The sequence below is a fragment of the Somniosus microcephalus genome, chromosome 3, assembly GCF_052327205.1.
Source record: "Somniosus microcephalus isolate GS21.2 chromosome 3, FLI_Smic_1.0, whole genome shotgun sequence".
Classification (NCBI taxonomy): domain Eukaryota; kingdom Metazoa; phylum Chordata; class Chondrichthyes; order Squaliformes; family Somniosidae; genus Somniosus; species Somniosus microcephalus.
Window position 1 is genome coordinate 259,852,495 of NC_140989.1, and position 21,969 is coordinate 259,874,463.

Below are 21,969 nucleotides of genomic sequence, written 5' to 3' on the forward strand. Positions count from 1 at the left end.
GGCCAGCAGGGAGAGGGGTTTGCAGCTCATGTTGTAAGAGGTTGCATAGGTCTCAGCCTCTCTAGAGAAGCATAAACGTCTTAGAAAATTGTAGCTAACTCACTCTAGACCCTATGGGCTGGTACGGATGCCTGCAAGCAGCCCCCCTCCCCCCCTCATGTGTGGTTTCCTATTACTTCTTTTCTTCTAACCAATGTCTAGCTTTGCGTCTAAAAATTCCCAAGCCTTGCTCTGGTTAATGCCAGCTGAAAAATCAGTTATCTAATTGCTTTTCTTTTCACTGCGGCTAAGCTGCTAATAAAAATATCAAGAAATAGCTATGTATGTGTAGGCCTCAGGATAATTTTTGTTTAGATGAGCTGAAGTAAAACATTAATCCTGATGATATATTTTCTGTGAAATGCAAATTCCACCTGGATTTTTCTACAATCTAATTTCAACAGTAAATAAAATGGATGCCACCATTTAGAAGCAATGATTCACCTTTCAAATGCTATTAAAACAGAAACACAGAATGTTGTCTTCATTTTATAGTTTCTTTTATGTTCAGAAATGTTCTTCAGTTATTTCATGTGACATTTAATAAATCTGCTGCCAAAGATTTCTCAGTTATCACTGAAGCTGCGTTCAAAGATTAAAAACAAAGCAAAATATATAATTGTATTATATTCCTGTTAATTCAAATTCTTTTCCAGAAACAAAATGAATTATTCAGTAGTTTGAATTAAACATTTTTAATAAAACAACATGAGACTTTTTTTTGCACACTTTCAATTTGAATTAACAGATACTTTTAATTAAGAGTAGACTGAACAAATTACTAGAAACACATACCTCTGATGTTGTGAGTTTTTGTGATTCTGTCCGATAAATACCAATGGGAATGTCTCCTGATGAGGAGCAAAGCTTCTGATAAAGCCGCCCATATGTCCTGATCCATAGATCATCCTCTGTGATTTTCATCTGTAAGAGCATAAGAGATGAGACTGTTCAGAAAATGTGACCCTGACATTAACCTTCAGGCTTCTCTGCACTTGTCCAGTTGCATTGTTTTCACTGAGTCCAATTCGACTCAATGATGGTTCAAGCAGAATCAGAATGAGGGTAAAGGTAGATTAATGAATAATCATCACTAGGTTACTGCATTACTTCGAACTTTAATCTGATAGAAACATAAAAACATAGAAGATAGGAGCAGGAGTAGGCCATTCGGCCCCTCGAGCCTGCTCCGCCATTCAATGAGATCATGGCTGATCATCCAAATTCAGTACCCTGTCCCTGCCTTCTCTCCATATCCCTTGATCCCCTTAGCCTTAAGAAATATATCCAACTCCTTTTTAAATATATTTAATGAATTGGCCTCTACTGCCTTCTTTGGCAGAGAATTCCACAGGTTCACCACTCTCTGGGTGAAGAAATTCCTCCTCATCTCTGTCCTAAATGGCTTACCCCTTATCCTTAGACTGTGACCCCTGGTTCTGGACTCCCCGACCATCGGGAACATCCTTCCAGCATCTAGGCTGTCTAGTCCTGTTAGAATTTTATAAGTTTCGATGATGCCTATTACTTCTGCACAATCACAAGATTTTTTTTCTTTGTAGATTACAATTAAACATAAACAAACAGGGAGGTTTTCTTCCACAATATACCCATATTTGACCATTCTCAATGCAGATCCCGACCCTGACTCTTTTTAAGAGGAAACTTAGGTTTAGTGGCATTAATCGGATGAATAATTTACAAATATGCAATGCTGGAAGGCTCAGCACAATTTTCAGTCGGTCAACTGTGGTTCTCTCCAAACAAACTTTTGATTGTGCTATAGTGTAACCATGCAGGAGCTGGTCCGAGGGCTCACTGCATTACATTATTGCAGCTCCAGCCCTGGACTTCTCTCTTCATTTTCTGAAGACTCAGACTGCAGTAATTCAAAAGTAAAGATGGACAAAATGTGCAATTTACTGTAAATCATATTTCAGAGATTCAGGACGATTGACAGACAGAATGACAGATCATCAATCAAATAACTATGATTAGCAGCCCGACTGTTAACTGAAAAGCCGAACAGATATCTCAAGTCATCTCAATCAGCAGCCAGAGTGCACGTTAGCTTAGCCACACTGCGTTTCCTATTGAGTCAGTTCATCACCTCACTGTGGCAGGCCTTCACTTTGATAGGGGAAGCTATTTAAAATTATTTGCTTCAGCTTTTTATTTTTACACAGCACATAAAATAAAATAAAACAGTTTGATCAGGCTGCTGTGTAGAAATCTTGCACTTTATTTTTTTTGTACTTCAAGCCGTTCTAGAGGCGGGAGCAGATGACTGCTGCTATGGGCCTAAATGAGTATTTTTTTTTCTCTGTTGGGCATTTGGTCTTTTCCTACCACAATTGTACAGTCCACAGCTGGACAAAAGAACCTTGCAGTTTAATACCGGTTATGCGACTTGGCAACTGCTTGAGAAGCATCGAAGAAACATTAGGGGCATTCAACGATCCAGCCCAACCAATGGGGAACAGTCCTGACAGGTAATGCATTTAGGGAAATGGCAGGCAATGCAGCCCACGATCTTTCCATCAGTTTATTTTGTCTGCACATTTCAGGATTTATCCTGTGCATCATCTTCTTGGGAAGATTTGCTCAGGCAATGTGGAGTGAAAGGTGTGAAAATGGCCAGTTTGGACGGGTTCACTTTTTGAATGAGTAAAGCCTCGCGGTTTAGCACGGGAATGGTGATTGGCGGCCATAGGGTGCATTGAAGTGTCTCCAGAGCATGAGGTCTGTGAGATTTTAACTCTCGAGCCTAATTAGCAAAAAAGAAGCATGGAAAGAATGGGCCAGGAAGAAAGGAACAAAACTGGGCAAGGTAACCACAAGTAGTTAGCTTTAGGTATCATGAACATAAATTTTAAAATGTTTTGGCAAGGTGGTATATGAACTGAAAAATTGATGCAAGTCATGTGATATGCAGGCCCTCAACTGATCATACACTGTACTGTAAAATTGATGACACAAGAGCTTTAACTGTGAAGTTAAAGCGTAAGCTCTTGTAGTTTTACTGCATAGATTAAAACTGGGGACATTTTTGTTGCAGAGAAGGGTACTGTTCTGGACCGATGGACTATTTTATGTGCAGATAGCACCTTCTGGTGGTGGTTATGTGTTAGCAGTGTGTTTGTATGAAGCAGAGGTCATTTGACCTTTGTTCCTTTCTACCTGTGTGAGGTCATTTGACCTTCGAACCTTTCTTCCTGTGTGACTCAGGAAGCAGAATCCCAGGAAGTAGAATTCCAGGAAGAACCTGACTTGAGTAATGGAGAATCTGCCATGAGGGGTTCCATTCACAATCCAATGTAATCTGATTTCATATGTTAGGCCAAGTGCAATATCTTTTCACAAAATTTGTTCAAGTAAAGCTTCAAAACAGCAAACGGCTTCATGACGAATTATTTTTGAGTAAGTGTTTAACTTGCTGGATAACTACATAGGAGCACGTCTAGCACAGCCAGTACAGGTACTGATCATAGGTTTGGTAAGTAATGTACTGTAGGAATGTCTAGTTCCTACCCAAAAGACTGTGGTCCACTCAGGCGATCAAATAAATGAGGTTTAATGAAAACTAACAGAGTTTAACGGATAACTACAGGAGAACATCGAATATAGGTCTAGTCAGTTCGGAGGCTCCACGAGGACTACTTGGGCGGTCCCGTGGCTGACGTCATGACCTCAACACATTTTTCCTGCCGGTGGGGGATCACGTGATGAACGGCGTGACGTCATCGCGTTTACCCGTGCTATTAAAGTGATCGCGCTCTGTACATGTAAACAGTGAAAACAAAGATACAGACTCAGGCTGTAGCTAACATATTATTAAAGGGAATTATATACAATTGATCGGAGTCCCTTAGTGGCTCCGCTACAGGCGCCCCCCCAGAATTGCCTTTAATAGCAACAGTAAAATGGCGAGGAGGCCTGACAAGCCTGTCAGATCGACTTCTGTAGCCTTGAAGTGGAAGCTGATGGACAGCGGGCGAGCTGGCGGGCGGTTGCGTTTGATCTGGCATGGCGACTGTGGGCGGTCGGCCACGTTTCGGCGGTTGTGCGATCTCGACTGGGCGGTCAAGGTCCAAGTGAGCCGGCTTCAACCGGTCAACTGAAATGTGGTCCTGTTTACCTCTGACATCGACCGAAAAAGATTTGTCTCCCGGCTCTATCACGCGGAAAGGACCAGTGTAAGGGGGTTTGAGCGGGGTCCCGATGAGCGTCGTGTCGGATAAACACATAGTCGGCGTTCTTCAGCTCAGCTGGGACGTGGGAGCTTTGCAAGCCGTGATGTGACGTAGGCACTGGAGCGAAACTTCTGGCTGCCTCCTGGTGTCTGATGAGCTGCTGGGATGCAGACCATGGCTCTGTTGGAGTCGGAAGGAAATCCCCTGGTACGCGTAGCGGCTGGCCATATACGAGCTCCACCGTGGATGATTGAAGATCTTCTTTAGGCGCCGTACGAAGACCCAAAAGGACCTATGGAAGCCTGTCCACCCAGCCTGCGCCTTGAAGGCTGGCTCGCAGTGCAGCCTTGAGCGACCTGTGGAATCGTTCGCACAGGCCGTTCGCCTGTGGATGGTAGGCAGTGGTGCGATGTAGCTTGATGCTGAGCCCCTGCACCACAGCGTTCCAGAGCTCCGAAGAAAACTGCGGCCCACGATCAGACGAGATGTCCGCTGGTACCCCGAAATGGGCGACCCAAGAGGAGATGAATGCCCTGGCGACGTCTGCGGAAGTGGTGGATGACAAAGGAACCGCCTTCGGCCATCGAGTGGTGCGGTCCACCATTGTAAGAAGATGAGTAAACCCGTGCGAAGGCGGAAGTGGCCCCACCAGGTCTACATGCACATGATCAAACCTATGTTCCGGAACAGCGAAAGTGGCCAATGGAGCCTTGACGTGACGCTGCACTTTGGCCTTTTGGCAGACCATGCAGGTGTTGGCCCAGTTGCGAACATCCATGTGCATGCTCCGCCACACGAATTTGGACGACATCAGCTGTTGCGAGGCCTTCATGCCAGGGTGCGACAACCCATGTATGGCGCCAAAACTTTTCGGCGCCAGGCGACCGGGATGATAGGTCGAGGATCTCCTACGGAGACGTCGCAGAGTAGCGTAGTGCCTGCGGCATGGAATTTGACGTCGGCCGCTTGGAGGCTAGAGGGGTTGGTTCTGTAAGACTGGACTTCCGGATCCGAGGCTTGATCCGCAGCCATGAGGGCATAGTCGATGCCGAGCTGGACTGCATGAACGGTCGCGCGGGAGAGGCAATCCGCCACCAGGTTGTCTTTACCGGACACATGCTAAATGTCAGTGGTGAATTCTGAGATAAACGTCAACTGACGTTGTTGCCGAGCTGACCATGGTTCAGCGGTCTTGGCCATAGCAAACGTTAGTGGCTTATGGTCCACAAAAGCCGTGAACGGACGTCCCTCTAGCAAGAACTGGAAATGGCGGATGGCCAGAAAAAGGGCCAGCAACTCCCGGTCGAACGTGCTGTACTTCCGTTCGTTTCGCCGTAGTTGACGGCTGAAAAACGCCAGCGGTTGCCATGTCCCATGCACCCACTGTTCCTGCACTGCGCCGATGGCGTAGTGTGACGCGTCGGTGGTAAGGGCGATGGTGGCACCTCGCAGCGGGTGCGCCAGCATGGTTGCGTTGGCTAAAGCGCCTTTTGTGTCGACGAACGCCCGGTCCATGTCGACCGTCCAGCTAATCGGATCCTTGCCGGACTTGCCCTTGAGGGCCTCGTACAGGGGCTGCATGAGCAGAGCTGCATTAGGGACGAACCGGTGATAAAAATTTACCATCCCGAGGAACTCCTGCAGGGCCTTGACGGTCTGCGGGCGCGGGAACGAAGTAACTGCCTCCACCTTCATTTGCAGGGGAATTGCGCCGTCCGATGTGATGCGATGGCCTAAGAAATCAATCTGCTGCAGGCCGAACTGGCACTTGGCCGGGTTGATGATCAAACTGTGTTGACTGAGGTGTCTAAAGAGGGTGCACAAATGGCAGATGTGCTCCTCTTTATTAGGGCTGGCGATGAGGATGTCGTTGAGGTAGACGAATATAAACTTGAGGTCCCGAAGCACGGAGTCCATCAAGCGCTGGAAAGCCTGTGCAGCGTTCTTCAATCCAAACGGCATCCGCAGAAATTCAAACAGGCCAAATGGGGTGATGACTGCAGTTTTCGGGACATCTTGCGGGTGTACACGGACAAGGTCGACTTTTGAAAAAATGGTATTTCCCGCCAAATGGGCAGAGAAATCCTGAATATGAGGGATCGGGTACCGATCAGGAGTAGTGGCGTCGTTTAGGTGTTGGTAGTCGCCGCAAGGCCGCCATCAGGTTTCGGAACAATGTGGAGAGGCGAAGACCAGGGACTATTCAACCGGCGAATAATCCCTAGCTGCTCCATCGTGTCGAACTCCGCTTTCGCAGCCGCGTTCGAGGCGCCGGGCCCGTGCGTAGACCGGGGAGCCAGTAGTGGTGATGTGATGTTCAACACCATGTTTCGTGGCCGTGGAAGAGAAAGTGGGTCTGGTCAGGTCTGGGAAATCTCCGAGGAGGCGAGTGAAGTCATCCGGAGGTGGGAACGCACAGGAGACAGTGCGTGCCATGGTGTTACCGCGGTGGCACGGGATGGAGTGAAAAGTGGCCGCATTGATCAACCGGCGGTGCCGTACATCCACCAGGAGGCCGTTGGCTAACATATTATTAAAGAGAATTATATACAATTGATCGGAGTCCCTTAGTGGCTCCGCCACAGTACTTCTATAGGAGCCAGATGGCCTTGAATTGCTCCCACACTAAAGGCACTTTTGTAATGGATTCCCTATTACAGTACATGAAAAATCCATTATGGCTCTTATTTATTTGACAGTTTAACATCTTACTAAAAGAGGTTATTCGCTGAAATGTGGCAAGAACAAAAACATAAATAAACCCTGTGTAGCAAAATGGATGTCTGTCCACAGATTCAAATCAGCACCCATCTTATTTCAAACGAAAGCTGCTGCCATGTGTTGCTGTAGCTATAAGCAGATTTCAGCATTGAGGTGTGTGAGTGCAGTGTCCCAGTAGTATTGTAGCATTGATGTAAACTTGTCTTGGCAATATCGACAGTCTATCACCCTTGTACAAGACATGTATTTTATCAATTATATCCCTGCAAATAAACATTAACTTGAAAAAATGCTTATCTTGCATCTACAAAGTACAATTACTGTATATCCTGATTATTTTAGCTAAAAATACTATATGCCCCAGCAATCATGTCAGCTTGGCACTGTTGGTACGATTTCTAACTGGAAAACTTAAGGTTGTGTGTTCAAGCCACACACCAGAACTTAAGCACATAACCTAGTCTTAAGCACAATGGCCCTGAAATTAGGATCGGGGGCTTGCCGTGCGTGCAAGCCCCCGATGTGCACTCACCCTGCGCGCCGACATCTGAAGCTCGGGCCTGCTTGCATTTCCTGTCACAGGCCCGGTTCAGCTGTCGGCGCGATGTGCTTACCTGATCCAGCGGCATAGTTAGTGCGATGTGCTGGCTGGGATCAGGTGAGCACTGTGCAGCCAATCAGGGGAGGGGAAGCTCATTCATGAGTTTGACAGCAAGAGCAAGAGCTGTCAAACTCATGAAAAGTATGGGCTGCCAAAACACTACTTTAACTTTAAATAAAATTTTAAAAAACATCCCACTGATTATATTAACTATAAATAAGTTTTAAAAAATGTTTTAAACAATTAATCAATTTTTTGAAAAAAATAAATTTTTAAAAAGGGTCTAAAACTTTCCATCCTGTAAATTCTTTAAAAATAACAAACCTGTGGAAAAAAAATTTCTACATTGTACTAAAAGCCCACTTACCTGAAAAACTAAATACTTACGTCTTGTTTTTCCACGTGTAAAGACCAGAGGCCTTTACACGTGCGCAACTCTGAAAAAAAAAGGAATTTTACTGCGCACGCGCTGCCTGTGCAGTCGCACGCATTCTGCCTCTTAACCCCTTGGGTCAGAGGACAGGAAATGCCGGTTTTCAGCGCATGCGCTGTGCATGCTGAAAACCGGCAATTCCTCCGGGCACACGCGTGAGTACCCCGTCCTTACTCACGCGTTGTGCCCGGAATTACTGGGCCATTATTGAAGGAGCCCTGATTCTCTCCTGTAGAACTGAAGGAGCCCTGATTTTCACCTGTAGAACTGAAGGGGCCATGATTCTCTCCTGTGGAACAGAAGGAGCCCTGATTCTGTACGCTAGAATTAAAGGAGCCCTGATTACATAGGATATACGGCACAGAAATAGGCCATTCATAAGAACATAAGAAATAGGAGCAGGAGTAGGCCATTCGACCCCTCGAGCCTGCTCTGCCATTCAATAAGATCATGGCAGGTCTTCTACCTCAACTCCACTTTCCTGCACTAGCCCCATATCCCTTGATTCCCTTAATATCCAAAAATCTATCGATCTCTGTCTTGAATATACTCAAAGACTGAGCCTCAACAGCCCTCTGGGGTAGAAAATTCCAAAGATTCACTACCTACTGAGTGAAAAAATGTCTCCTCATCTTAATCCCTTATTCTGAGACTGTGAGCCCTGGTTCTAGACTCCCTAGCCAGGGGAAACATCCTCCTTGCATCTACCCTGTCAAGCCCTGTAAGAATTGTGTATGTTTCAATGAGATCACCTCTCATTCTTCTAAACTCTAGAGAATATAGGCCTAGTCTACTCAATCTCTCCTCATAGGACAATCCCCCCATCCCAGGAATCAGTCTGATGAATCTTCGTTGCACTCCCTCTAAGGCAAGTATATCCTTCCTTAGGTAAGGAGACCAAAACTGTACACAATACTCCAGGTGTGGTCTCACCAGGGCCCTATATAATTGCAGTAAGGCATCTTTACTCTTATACTCAAATCCTCTTGTAATAAAGGCCAACATGCCATTTGCTTTCTTAATTGCTTGCAGTACCTGCAAGTTAAATTTGAGTGTTTCATGTACAAGGACACCCAGGTCCCTCTGAACACCAACATTTCTCAATCTCTCACCAATTAAAAAATACTCTGCTTTTCTATTTTTCCTACATAACTTCACATTTCTCCACATTATATTCCATTTGCCATGTTCTTGCCCACTCACTTAGCCTGTCTATATCCCCTTGAAGCCTCTTTGCATCTTCCTCACAACTTACATTCCCACCAAGCTTTGTATCATCAGCAAACTTGGATATATTACATTTGGTCCCCTCATCCAAATCATTGATATAGATTGTGAATAGCTGAGGCCCGAGCACTGATCGTTGCGGTACCCCACTAGTTACAGCCTGCCAACCTGAAAATGACCCGTTTATTCCTACTCTCTGTTTTCTGTCCGCTAACCAATCCTCAATCCATGCAAGTATATTAACCCCAATCCCATGAGCCCTAATTTTGTTTAATAACCTCTTGTGTGGCACCTTATCGAATGGCTTCTGAAAATCCAAATACACCACATCCACCGGTTCCCCCTTATCTATTCTGCTAGTTACAACCTCAAAAAACTCCAACAGATTTGTAAATCTGTGTTGACGCTGCCCAATCCTATTATTATTTTCTAAGTGTCCTGTAACCACATCCTTAATAATAGATTCTAGCATTTTCCCTACTACTGATGTCAGGCTAACTGGTCTGTAGTTCCCTGTTTTCTCTCTCCTTTCTTAAATAGTGGGGTTATATTTGTTACCTTCCAATCAGCAGGAACCGTTCTAGAATCAATGGAAATTTGGAAAATGACAACCAATGCATTCTCTATCTCTGTAGCCACCTCTTTCAAAACCTTAGGATGCAGGCCATCAGGATTTATTGGCTTTCATTCCCATTAACTTCTCCAGTACTATTTTTTTATACTAATTTCTTTCAGTTCCTCATTCTCGCTAGACCTTTGGTTTCCCACTAATTCTAGGAGGTATTTTGTGTCTTCTACCATGAAGACAGACAAAAGGGGGGAAAAATTGGGTTGGTTTGCGCCTCTCGTTAGCACCCCCGGGGGCGCTAATGGGGCACAAAACCCCTAGTGCCCAGGCGCGGTGCCTCTAATGTCTCCCGCGAAATTCCACCCGTGGTAGAAATTCGGCTGTGCCCTGCGAAGCTGCCGCGGGAGATGTCAGCGACAGCCTCACGGGTCGTAAATCGGGCCGACCTCCGCTCGCGAGGCAGTAATTAAAGGGGAAGCCCGGCTGCGCCCCACACCGCCATTTCATTGTTTTGGCCGACATCCAGGTTGGCCCATCGTGGCGGCTCTTGGCATGGGCCATGGCTGCCATCGTGTAGCCTGGCACCGCATCTCCGTGCTAGGCTGCGGCCATGGCACCACACTGCCCTGGTGGGCTAGTGGGGGCCGTCAAATGGCCTGCAGAGTGCGCAGTGGCGATGAAATGCGTCAGCGCTAAGCGGAGCAGCCATGTAGTGCTCCGGTGCTACCGCTCCTTGCGCCCCAGACACCACCCAGAGAGGAAGTGGAAAATGCTTAACTGGGGGAAGGCCAATTTCAGTGGGATGAGAATGGATCTGGCCCGGGTAAATTGGAATCAAAGATTGGCAGGCAAAACTGTAATCGAATAATGGACTGCCTTTAAAGAGGAAATAGTTCAGGTGCAGTTGAGGTACATTCCCACTCGGGGGAAAGGCAGGCAACTAAAGTCAGGGCTCCCTGGATGACGAAAGAGATAGAGAATATGATGAAGCAGAAAAAGAGAGCATCTGACAAATGTCAGGTTGCAAATACTGTAGTGTATGTACCTTTAAGAGGAACTATGTTTTTGAAGCCCTTGTATACTGTAGTACCAGTAGTGACCACTCGGGTATATAAGCCTGTGTAGTATCTTGTGTTGTTAGTTCACCTCCAGACTTTGTTCAGTAAACACTTGTTAAATCAACTCCTGCATTCCGTGTCTCCATTAACACACGGATCTAACAGTGGCGACGAGTTAGAAACAAACTTACCTGCAATTCGGCAGCACCTCAAGGGGATCGATTCCTCAGACGAAGGTCGAAGCCAGAAGCAAGAAAAAAAAATAATAACTCGAAGAAACTCAAAAACGAGGGCCAGGCTTGGTCTCCAGTCTGTGGTTTCCCCAGCTAATCGGGCTGGTGGCAGGTAGTGCACTGATCCTTCCTGGGCTGCGGCGGGCTAGAGTTCGATCAGGTGGCTCTGCAACGGGGCCGGGCAGCGAGTCGGGAAGCAGAAGCAAAGAGAGAGAGAGGGTGGAGCACTCAGGGCGCGGCCGGTGCTGCAAAGCAGGTCGGCGTTCGGACCGAGCAGAGGGAGGGGAAAGTCCCAGAGGGTCCGCTCCACGACGGGAACGGTTCTCCAAGTAACGGAGAAACTATTGAAGCGATATATAAAAAAAATAGAAATACCGCGAAAAGCTGCAGGTTGCAACGGGAACCGCGGAGAACAGCGTTGGCAGCAGTGGCAGCGGCAGGAAAGCGCGGGAGGCGCCATCTTAACTCGGCGGGGAAGAAAGAAAAGCGCGGGAAGCGCCATTTTAGATTTTCAAGATGCCGAAGACTGGCAATATTACTGCTTTCGATAGTGATATAGAAGATTGGACCACATATGTGGAAAGAGTGGAGGTATATTGCAAGGCGAATGAAGTAGCGGATGATAAAAAGGCATCGGTACTTCTAAATCTAATGGGCGCAAGGACATACGTGTAGTGTATGTAACCTGTACCACCTTAAGAGACTACCTTAAGGTGATGAACTACTTTCTGATGGCTCCTGTATATTGTAGTACCGGTGGTGACCACACCGGTATATAAACCCTGTGGAGCAGTTTGTATTTCAGTTCAGCCCTGACCCTCAATTACTAAAGACCTGTTTAAGTATTCTGTTGTCTGTGTCCAGTTATTCAGCATAACTACATTTGGAAAACACAGGCTCAACAGTGGCGACGAGTCTGATCATACCTAGCGGCAGTTTTGCATCCAAGGAAGCTTCGTCCTCAGAACGGGCGTCGAAAAGAGGCATCCGCCCTCATCATCCTGCTGAGCACCGCATCGCACGGGAGGCATCGAGAACCCGGTTTGGATTTGCTGGCCACGAAGTCCACCATCAGCAACAGGCAGTGATCATCCCTTCTACGACAGCGGCGGGTATGCCCGATCTAGCGACACGGAGAGAAAGTCGGCCGAGTTGTCAGTGGGAGAAGGGGAGGGAAACCGAAGAAAAGGGCGGAGAACACGACCGTAGCCGGTGAAAAGGGCCGGACTGCAATCGGGCAGAGACGCGCAGCAGCCAGGAAAGCGTTAATGTCCACGAGGACCGCAGGAGCGGCGGGGAACAAGAGCAGCAGCATCAGGGGAAATAAGGACCGCTGGGAGGCGAGAACGGCAACAGCGCGGTAATCACCATTTTAGTCGGCGGGGGAAGAAGATAAGCACGGGAAAAGCCGCCAAGCGCGGGAAGCCGCCATTTTGGAAAAATAAATAAAATAAAGGAAACTCAACAAGATGCCAAAAACGGGTAACATCACTGCTTTTGATAGCGATGTAGAAGATTGGGCCACTTATGTGGAATGCGTTGAAGTTTACTGTACAGCGAATGAGGTACCGGCGGATAAGAAAGCACTAACCATATTAAACTCGATGGGTGCGAAGACGTACGGGTTATTAAGGCACCTTGTAACACCAGATAAACCGGTAGGAAAGAGTTTCGCTGAGATTGTTACTATCCTGCAAGAGCATTTAAATCCCACGCCACTGCTGATAGCGGAACGATTTAAATTTTACAAAAGAATTCAGCTTAAAGAGGAAAGCAACGCTGAATTCTTAATCGAACTGCGCAAGTTATCAAAGTACTGTCAGTTCGGTACAGGACTAGCAGACGCTCTGAGAGATAAGTTCGTGTGTGGGCTACTAAAGGAAGGAACCCAGAAGCGACTGCTAGAGGAAAAGGATCTTATGCTGGACAAAGCTTTCAGCATTGCAGCATCGCACGAGGCATCAGCACGAGGCACTGCGGAAATGCAGCAAAGGCCATCGGAATTCAGCACCAATGAAATGGCATTGGGTGCAGTAAAGTGTTATCGTTGCGGAAGGACAACGCATGATCAGAACCAGTGCTGGTTCAAAGATAAAGAATGCAGGAAATGTGGCAGACTTGGTCACATAGCGAAAGTATGCCGGTCAGGAAAGAAGACCAGCAACAAAAAGCCGCCGCAGGAGAAGTACAAGAAAGTACACAAGGTGACAGAGAACAGTTCGGATGAACAAAAGACGGATTCAGACTCCAGCAGTAAGGAACTGGGTTGTCTAAAAATACATAATGTGGGTAACACAGCAGACCACCAAACTATCTGGGTCATGCTTCGGATAGCAGGAGTCCAAGTGAAGATGGAATTGGACATTGGATCGGCATTGACGGTCATGAATAAGCAAGAGTACAAAAGGTTATTCTCACACATTCCCCTGAGGGATACGGAGATTGTATTGAAAACATACACGGGGCAAAGAGTATACCCCATCGGAAAGATAAAGGTAAAGGTGGTCTACAATGGTAAAGAAAGTCAGGGAATGGACTTGTATGTGTTACCTGAGGGAGGTCCACCACTACTGGGACGGGAATGGATCCGGAGAATAAATATGGACTGGCATTCCTTACAAGCACTAACTGTAGATTCCTGTAAAGAGGACGATGTCAAACCTAAACGACTGTCCAAAATATTGGACGATGCTAAGGAGGTGTTCCAACAGGGACTGGGAACACTGAAAGGAATTACGGCAAACATCAAGGTTGAAGAACATGCAAACCCAAAATTTTTCAAAGCCAGACCGGTACCTTATGCGATACGACCTGCTGTGGAAGCAGAGCTGGAAGGGCTAGAATGTTCAGGAGTACTGTCAAAGGTGGACTGGAGCGAGTGGGCCACGCCCATTGTTCCCGTCATGAAGCGTTCGTTGAGCAACAAGCTGGGGGAACCTGGGAAGGTTCACATCTGTGGCGATTTCAAGATCACTGTTAATCCGGTTCTTCACACGGTGCAATATCCGCTTCCGCGGATTGAGGATATCTTCGCTTCGCTGTCTGGCGGGAAACACTTCACCAAGATAGACCTGGCGCAGGCGTACTTACAGGTGGAAGTTGATGAAGCGTCACGCCAGTATCTCACGATCAACACACATAAGGGCTTATATCGGTATAATAGACTGGTTTTTGGAGTGGCATCGGCTCCAGCGATTTGGCAAAGGGCCATGGAGCAGGTATTACAGGGAATTCCAGGCACACAATGCTACCTGGCCGACATTCTGATTACAGGAGATGATGATAAGGAACACCTCGCGAATTTGGAGCAGGTGCTCACCAGATTGAAAGAATATGGACTCAGAGTTAATCGCCAGGAATGTGAGTTCTTTCAGAAGTGAATCTCGTACTGCGGTCACGTCATTGACCAGGAGGGGCTTCATAAGTCACCTGACAAGATCGAAGTTGTTGTGAAAGCTCCCGCTCTGGAAAATGTATCCCAGTTGAGGTCGTTCCTTGGGTTGACTAACTATTACCACAAGTTTCTTCCAAATTTATCCACGGTGTTACACCCACTGAACACTCTTTTGCAAATGGGAGTACCATGGAAGTGGAGCGAGGACTGTAAGCGGGCTTTTCAAAAAAGCAAGGCACTGATCACCTCTAAGGAAGTGTTGGCTCACTTTAACCCAACGCTGCCTATTCGTTTAGCTTGTGATGCTTCTCCATATGGTATCGGGGCAGTGCTCTCACATAAGTTGCCAAATGGCTTGGAAAGGCCAGTCGCGTTCGCATCCAGATCATTGACCTCCACTGAGCGCAACTATGCTCAGATAGATAGGGAGGCTCTCAGCCTCGTGTGGGGAGTTAAGAAATTTAACCATTACCTGCAAGGCCAAAGGTTTACGCTGCTGACAGATCACCAGCCGTTGGTTTCCATCTTTAACCCTAAGAAGGGTGTTCCGGTTATGACGGCGCAGAGGCTTCAGAGATGGTCCCTTTTCCTAGGGGCACATCAATATGATATCGAATTCAAAGGTACAAAGCAACATGGTAATGCTGATGGGCTGTCGCGCCTGCCACTACCTACAGCGGAAGAGGCACCGGCAGTTGACCCTGTCGAGATATTTCACTCGACCATCATCGAATGCTTACCAGTCACCAATGCGAGTATTGAGAGAGAGACCAGAAACGACCCGACACTGTCTCGGGTCTACGATTTGACAGTGAAGGGATGGCCAACACATGGCGAACCACTGTTACCGGCATTCTCAGCCAGACGAGAGCAGCTGTCCGTCTGTCAAGGAACATTGATGTATGGAACAAGGGCGATTATACCTCCTAAATTAAGGGAAAGAGTTCTGAAGGAACTGCATGAAGGTCATCTGGGGTGAGTCAAGGTGAAAGGCCTTGCTAGGGCTTATGTGTGGTGGCCAGGTATCGACAAACAAATAGAGGATCTGACTAAAAGCTGCTCAGGGTGCCAAAAAGTTCAAAATGCACCTCCAATTGCACCGCTGCATCCGTGGGAATGGCTTTCAACCCCATGGCAACGTGTGCATATCAACTTTGCAGGTCCATTCATGGATTCCATGTTTTTGATAGTGGTAGACGCACATTCTAAATGGCCAGAAGTGATTAAGATGTCGACCACTACCTCTGAAAAGACGATCGCAGTTCGAAGGACCATATTTGCAAGGAATGGGCTGCCGGAACAAATATGTTCAGACAACGGACCACAGTTCATGTCAGAAGAATTCCAGAAATTCATGAAGAAGAATGGGGTGAAACACCATACATCTGCCCCATATCATCCGGCTACAAATGGTTTGGCCGAGAGATTTGTACAAACGTTCAAAAAGGCGATAAAGGCCATGAGCGAAGACCATATTCCACTACAACACAAGGTGGACAATTTCCTGATGGCATATCGAAACGCCACGCATGCAGTGACAAATCAAAGCCCTGCCATAATGTTCTATAACCGGAGGTTGCGGTCCCGATTGGATTTGTTAAAACCCAATGTGCGTAGGGAAGTCGAAAACAAACAATTCCAGCACGTAAATAACAAGGGCACTCGGAGTTTTGAAATAGGACAACCAGTGTTGGCCAGGGACTATAGGAATGATAAATGGCAATCCGGAACAATTCGTGCCCGACAAGGACCCTTGATGTACACGGTAGACGTTGGTGAGAACGTAATACGACGTCATGCTGACCAACTTGTGGAATCGAGAACAAGGGTCGACCCCATGTCTACGGCAGAGACACCAGTTGAAGAAGTTATTGAGCCTGTAGCATCTACCTCAGACTCGAACGTACATGATGATGTTCAATCCATAAGAGATCAAATGGATGAGTCACCCCAGCAACGAGAACCAGAGACCCCTGAAAGGCGTTATCCGGCCCGGATCAGGAGGCCTCCTCAGAGACTGAGGCCTAGAAATTCATTGACGCCACTTTTGGGGCGCTAAAGTGGGGCGTCCGCTAAAGTTTGCGGCCGCCGCCAAATCTAGGCCACTTCTCCGATATTCATTAGCTTCGCCCTACTAGTTCGGGCGAGCGCTAAAACTGCTGTTGGACGCCTCTCTTTGGGCGCTAAGCCGGAGGTGGTGATCGATAGCGCCGAGGCCGGGCGCAGCGCAGGTGCGGCCATCTCGTGACTGACAGCAGACACCCTGGCGCCGGCCAGCTCTTAAGGGGGAAGGGTCGACTGTGTCTGCTGCCACGCCCTGGATAGTGGAGCCCTCCAGCTAGGCCTGAACACTGCTGCTGGACCCAAATAGCGCCTGAAGACATGGAGAAGGCCCGTGAACGTGCGCAGCGCTTCTCAGAGCATGATCTGAGTGTGCTGCTTGCTGCTGTGGAGAAGAGGCGCCATGTTTTGTACCCGGACAATGGCAAGAAGGCGACGGTCCGCGTCTACAGGAGAGCCTGGAGGCATGTCGCCAGCAAGCTGTCAGCCAACAGCGACGTCCCCAGGACCGGTGCCCAATGCCGCAAAAAGTTAAATGACCTCACACGCATTGTCAGGGTAAGTACCCTTTCCAATGACCTCCTCATCCTTGCATGTGCACCTCACATTATGGGCAAAGGGACCTGAAAGCTCTAATGGCCAGCCTTCATCCAGCAGCTATGGCACAGGCATGAGCATCAATTGCACATTCTGCACTGAACACACTGGCCAAGCTATTCCACCATGGGAGGCAGTGCACAGCAGATCATGGCGGCACACTGGCCAGGCTATTCCACCATGGGAGGCAGTGCACAGCAGATCATGGCGACACACTGGCCAGGCTATTCCACCATGTGAGGCAGTGCACAGCAGATCATGGCGACACACTGGCCAGGCTATTCCACCATGGGAGGCAGTGCACACAAGATCACGGCGACACACTGTACTTAGAGGCCGTCCTTTCTCTTGCAGGCCAAGCTGGCGAATAATCGCAAGAGCCGGACTGCGACCGGGGGAGGACGACCCCATATCCAGCCACTCACCGACCTGCAACATCGCGTGGAGCGCCTCATGGGTGACCGGGTGATTGGGCCCGTTGCATGTGGAGATGCCGACCCTGTTCTGGGAAGCAATGTTAAGGACATCACCTTTTGCACCTCTCTCGTCCCACTTGCGCATCAGATCTACATCCTTTGCCACTGTCCGACCAAAGCGCTGAATGCCACCACTCATGCATCCCGCACTTCGCCCTCTCCTCACTCTAAAGCTACTCTTGTGCCTTCCTGCTTTCAGATGGTCAAGAGGAGGTCCCTCAACTTGTCAGTGACAGACCCTCCGAGGAGGAGCAGGAGGAGGAGCAAGAGGAAGGCGGCCCATCAGGGGAACCCTCAGCCGCGGCCACCCAGGCCAATGTAGGGGACACGTCTTCCCTGGAGGGCAGCGTGGCGGAAGTGTCGAAGGGGAGGGGAGCTCCTGGGACCTGCGTGCTGCAGAAAGGCGGGAGGGGGGTGGAAGCTCGGCGGCCTTCTCCCCAGTGGGGGGATGCGTCGGAGGGGAGTCCAATTGCTGGGCCCAGCGGCCTCCAGCAACGCAGGAAGGGTCGGCCAGCTCGGCGGCCTTCTCCCCAGAGGGAGAGTCCGGCCTCCAGTCAGGAGATGCTCTTCGCCGAGGAGATGGAACGCCTCGAAGACTTGTCCGCGGACTCGGAGCGCCGGCACACGGAGCTCATGGCGGCAGTGGCACAGTTGCCTGAGTCCATCGATTCCCTCTCTCGGAGTGTGGCCGAGTTCGGGCCCTTAGAGGCCACCCGTCGGGCGGAATATCGGGCAGATCTTTCAGCGACTGGCCAGGTGATTAGTGGTGCTGCCCAGTCACTGGCTGCTCTGCTGCGGTCAGTGAACAGGTCAACACGGGCACTCACTGCTGCCACACTCGCTGTGTCAGCCAGGCATCGCCAGGGCACCCGGCGTGCTGCAGCAGCACATCGGTCTGTCCCTCGGCAGATTGGTGCGCATGCTGCAGTGCTGGCCCGGGCGAGTGCCAGTGTCTCAGGCGAACAGCGAGCGCCTGCCATCCGCCAGCTTGCCGCTATTCCTCCAGCCGCCACTGCCACTCCCCCAGTGGAGCTGCCAGGAGCTGCTGCAGCGACTGATGCTGGCCAGCCACAGCTGCAGCAATCAACAGCCGGCCGCTCGACGCCCAGACCTCGACTAGACCGACCCCCAAGGGCATCTGCCGTCACGATATGTGCCCCTCAGGAGCCTGCCCCCAGCCTTGCAGCAGCCAATGGCCTTACTTTGAGGCGGAGCAGCAGGGCGGGCAGGGGCCACCCAAAGATGGCCAAGGCATCACCCTAGCGGGCCAAATAGTCGAATGTGTGGCCATTTGTGTTTGTTTCTTGAGGCCGAGAATTGGATGTTTGTTTTTTGAAGGCCGATGATGTGATGTTTGTTTTGGACGAAGGCCGAGAATGACGGCCATTTTAGTTGCCCTATTTTGTTAATCCTCCCCAGGTTGTGGGAGCGAGTAATGTGTTTGAGTGTTTTTTGGGGGTTTCCTCTGTTTTTGGTTTTCATGTGGGAAGGGCCCAGAGTTTGTACAATAAAGCATTTTATTTATTCACATTGTCCATGTTTGATCTTTGAAGTGTTTGTTGCCTTAACCGGCTGAGGGCTTGCGGAGCGGCTGCAATCATGTTCTATCATTGGCACAAGCCATTCCCTGACAGGGGGCCTAGAAGTGACGTTCAATAAGCCGACGACAGGCGGCCCTTGGACCTTGTGCGTCCCTCCTGGGCTGGTACTCCTCGTCCTCGTCGTCCTCATGCTCCTCCTGCTCCTCCTCCTGAGGTGGTGGTCCAACGTGAGGTGGCAGTGCCTGAGTCCTGCGGATAGCCAGGTTGTGCAGCATGCAGCAAACGACGACGAATTGGGAGACTCGATCCTGCGAATACTGGAGGGCTCCCCCGGAGCGATCCAGACAGCGGAACCGTTGCTTGAGCACGCCGATTGTTTGTTCTATGAGGCTCCTCGTCGCTTGATGGCTCTCGTTGTATGCCTCTTCAGCAGGGGTCGTGGGCGCGCGGAGCGGGGTCATGAGCCAGGTACACAAAGGATAGCCTTTGTCCCCGATAAGCCATCCTCTTGGGGGAGGCTGTGCCTGGAACATGTCAGCCACAGTTGTCTGTCGCAGGATAAAGGCATCGTGGCTGCTGCCTGGAAAGCGGGCATTGACAGCTAGGATGTGCTGCCTGCGGTAATCCTCGGCATGCTCAAGAGGTGCCCGCAAAGCCACATGCGTGCAGTCAATGGCGCCCTGCACCATGGGGAAGCCCGCTATTCTTGCAAACCCCACTGCACGCTGCTGCTGCTTGTCCAGGGTCATGGGGAAGGAGATGAATTGATGTCTCCTTCTGAAAAGGGCTTCGGTCACCTGGCGGATGCAGCAATGCACGGCGAACTGGGAGATGTTAGCGATGTCCCCAGTAGCAGATTGGAAGGAGCCGGAGGCATAGTAGTTGAGAGCCACCGTCACCTTCACTGCCACCGACAGAGACGTCCTGCGCATCAGCTGTGGCTGCAGATCTCTCTGAAGTAGCCGGCAGATGTCTGTAACCACCTCCCTTCGGAATCGCAGCCTCCTAACACACATCGCGGCAGACATGGTCAGATAGGAGGTCTGCTGGCGGTATACCCTGCGTGGGTAAGGCCTCAGTTGGCGACGCCTGTTGCCCCCTCTGCGTCTAGCCAGGGCTGCCACTCTCTCACGGCGTCTGTAAGCCCTTCTGGCATAAGGCTGAAATTCAGCGTTGCCACCCAATGCAGCCCCCATTATATGCTGGCAAACACTGAGTTCTGAATGAAGGCTAAGATAATTGGTAAGCTCTGGCCTGAGCCAAAAAAAGCTGTCCAAGTGTTGGTCCAAACCAGTAAACTCTCCTCCTTGGTCTCTGTCCAAAAAACCGTTGCACAAGAGTGAATGCTGCAAAATGGCTGGCCTTTATACTGCTGGGTAAGTGCCCTTTAATTAGCGCTCCCCCCGGCCCGGCTGGCCTGTGTACCATTCCACTTCACAGTCGCTCGGGACGCCCGGCGCACAATGGGCCGGCGCGAGTGAAGTTCCGGTTTGGGGCGCACAAAGGGCGTTGCACTATTAAATGACGTCATGATCTGCGCGCGCAGCAGGGCGCGCGCTAAGACTTTGCGCCGGCGCTAAATGTGTCCTGAAGTTGGGGAGAGGCGCAGATCACGCTGCGCCCGGGCGATAAGCGCCTAGCGCTCGAGATCTACTCCCCCTAAGGCACTAACAGCTGGCGCACCCAACTGAATTTCTAGGCCTGAATCTTTGAACAGTTTTGTATGAAAGTTGTATATATGTTATCCATGTTATGTTTAAATTGGGGTGTACACTGTTAAGCTAAAAGGAGAAGAATTGTAGTGTATGTAACCTGTACCACCTTAAGAGACTACCTTAAGGTGATGAACTACTTTCTGATGGCTCCTGTATATTGTAGTACCGGTGGTGACCACACCGGTCTATAAACCCTGTGGAGCAGTTTGTATTTCAGTTCAGCCCTGACCCTCAATTACTAAAGGCCTGTTTAAGTATTCTGTTGTCTGTGTCCAGTTATTCAGCATAACTACATTTGGAAAACACAGACTCAACAATACGGGCTGTTACGAAACTTGATCACTCCAGCCAAACCGATGGACAAGAATTTTAATGAGATTGTTGATACCTTACAGGAGCACTTAAACCCAACACCACTGCTGATAGCGGAACGATTCAAATTCTTCAGGAGGAATCAGCACAAGAATGAAAGTAACGCTGATTACCTCACCGAATTACGAAAGCTGTCAAAGCACTGCCAATTCGGGGCAGGACTGGCAGATTCTCTACGAGACAAATTCGTCTGCGGTCTCCTAAGCGAAGGAACACAGAAAAGCCTACTTTCTGAGAAAGATTTGACACTGGACAAGGCTTTCAGTGTGGCTGTATCATACGAAGGAGCTGCAGAGATACAGCAAAAGCCACAGGACTTCGGCACCCATGAAATGACACGGGGTTTCAGAGAAATCCGCTGACAGTAAAAAGGTCAATAAGGAAAAGTACAGAAAGGTACAAATGATGACGGACAGTAGCTCCGAAGACCAGAAGAGCGATAGCGACTCCGGAAACAAGAGACTAAGCTGTCTCAAATTACATAATGTAATTGCCAAAGAAGATTACCAGACCATTTGGGTTACCCTCACGATAGCGGGGTCCCCAGTCAAAATGGAGCTAGATACAGGATCAGCTCTGACCGTCATGAGTCGACGGGATTACGAGCGGCTATTTCCGCATATACCTTTGAAAGACACATCCATTGTCTTGAAGACATATACGGGGCAGAAAGTATACCCCAGAGGGAAAATAAGGGTGCCTGTTGTATACAACGGCAAGGAAATACAGAAGTTGTATTT

General features: G+C 49.1%; 1 protein-coding gene across 1 annotated transcript in view; it reads right to left on the reverse strand.

The window, feature by feature from the left end:
- Nucleotides 1-768: 768 nt before the first annotated feature.
- kcnt2a (potassium channel, subfamily T, member 2a) overlaps nt 769-21,969 on the reverse strand; it is a 163,510-nt gene continuing 142,309 nt past the window's right edge. The window contains exon 5 of the mRNA XM_085982388.1: nt 769-963. Within this exon, the coding sequence (XP_085838514.1) occupies nt 781-963 (183 nt within the window). The 3' untranslated portion in view covers nt 769-780. The remainder of the gene's footprint in view (nt 964-21,969) is intronic.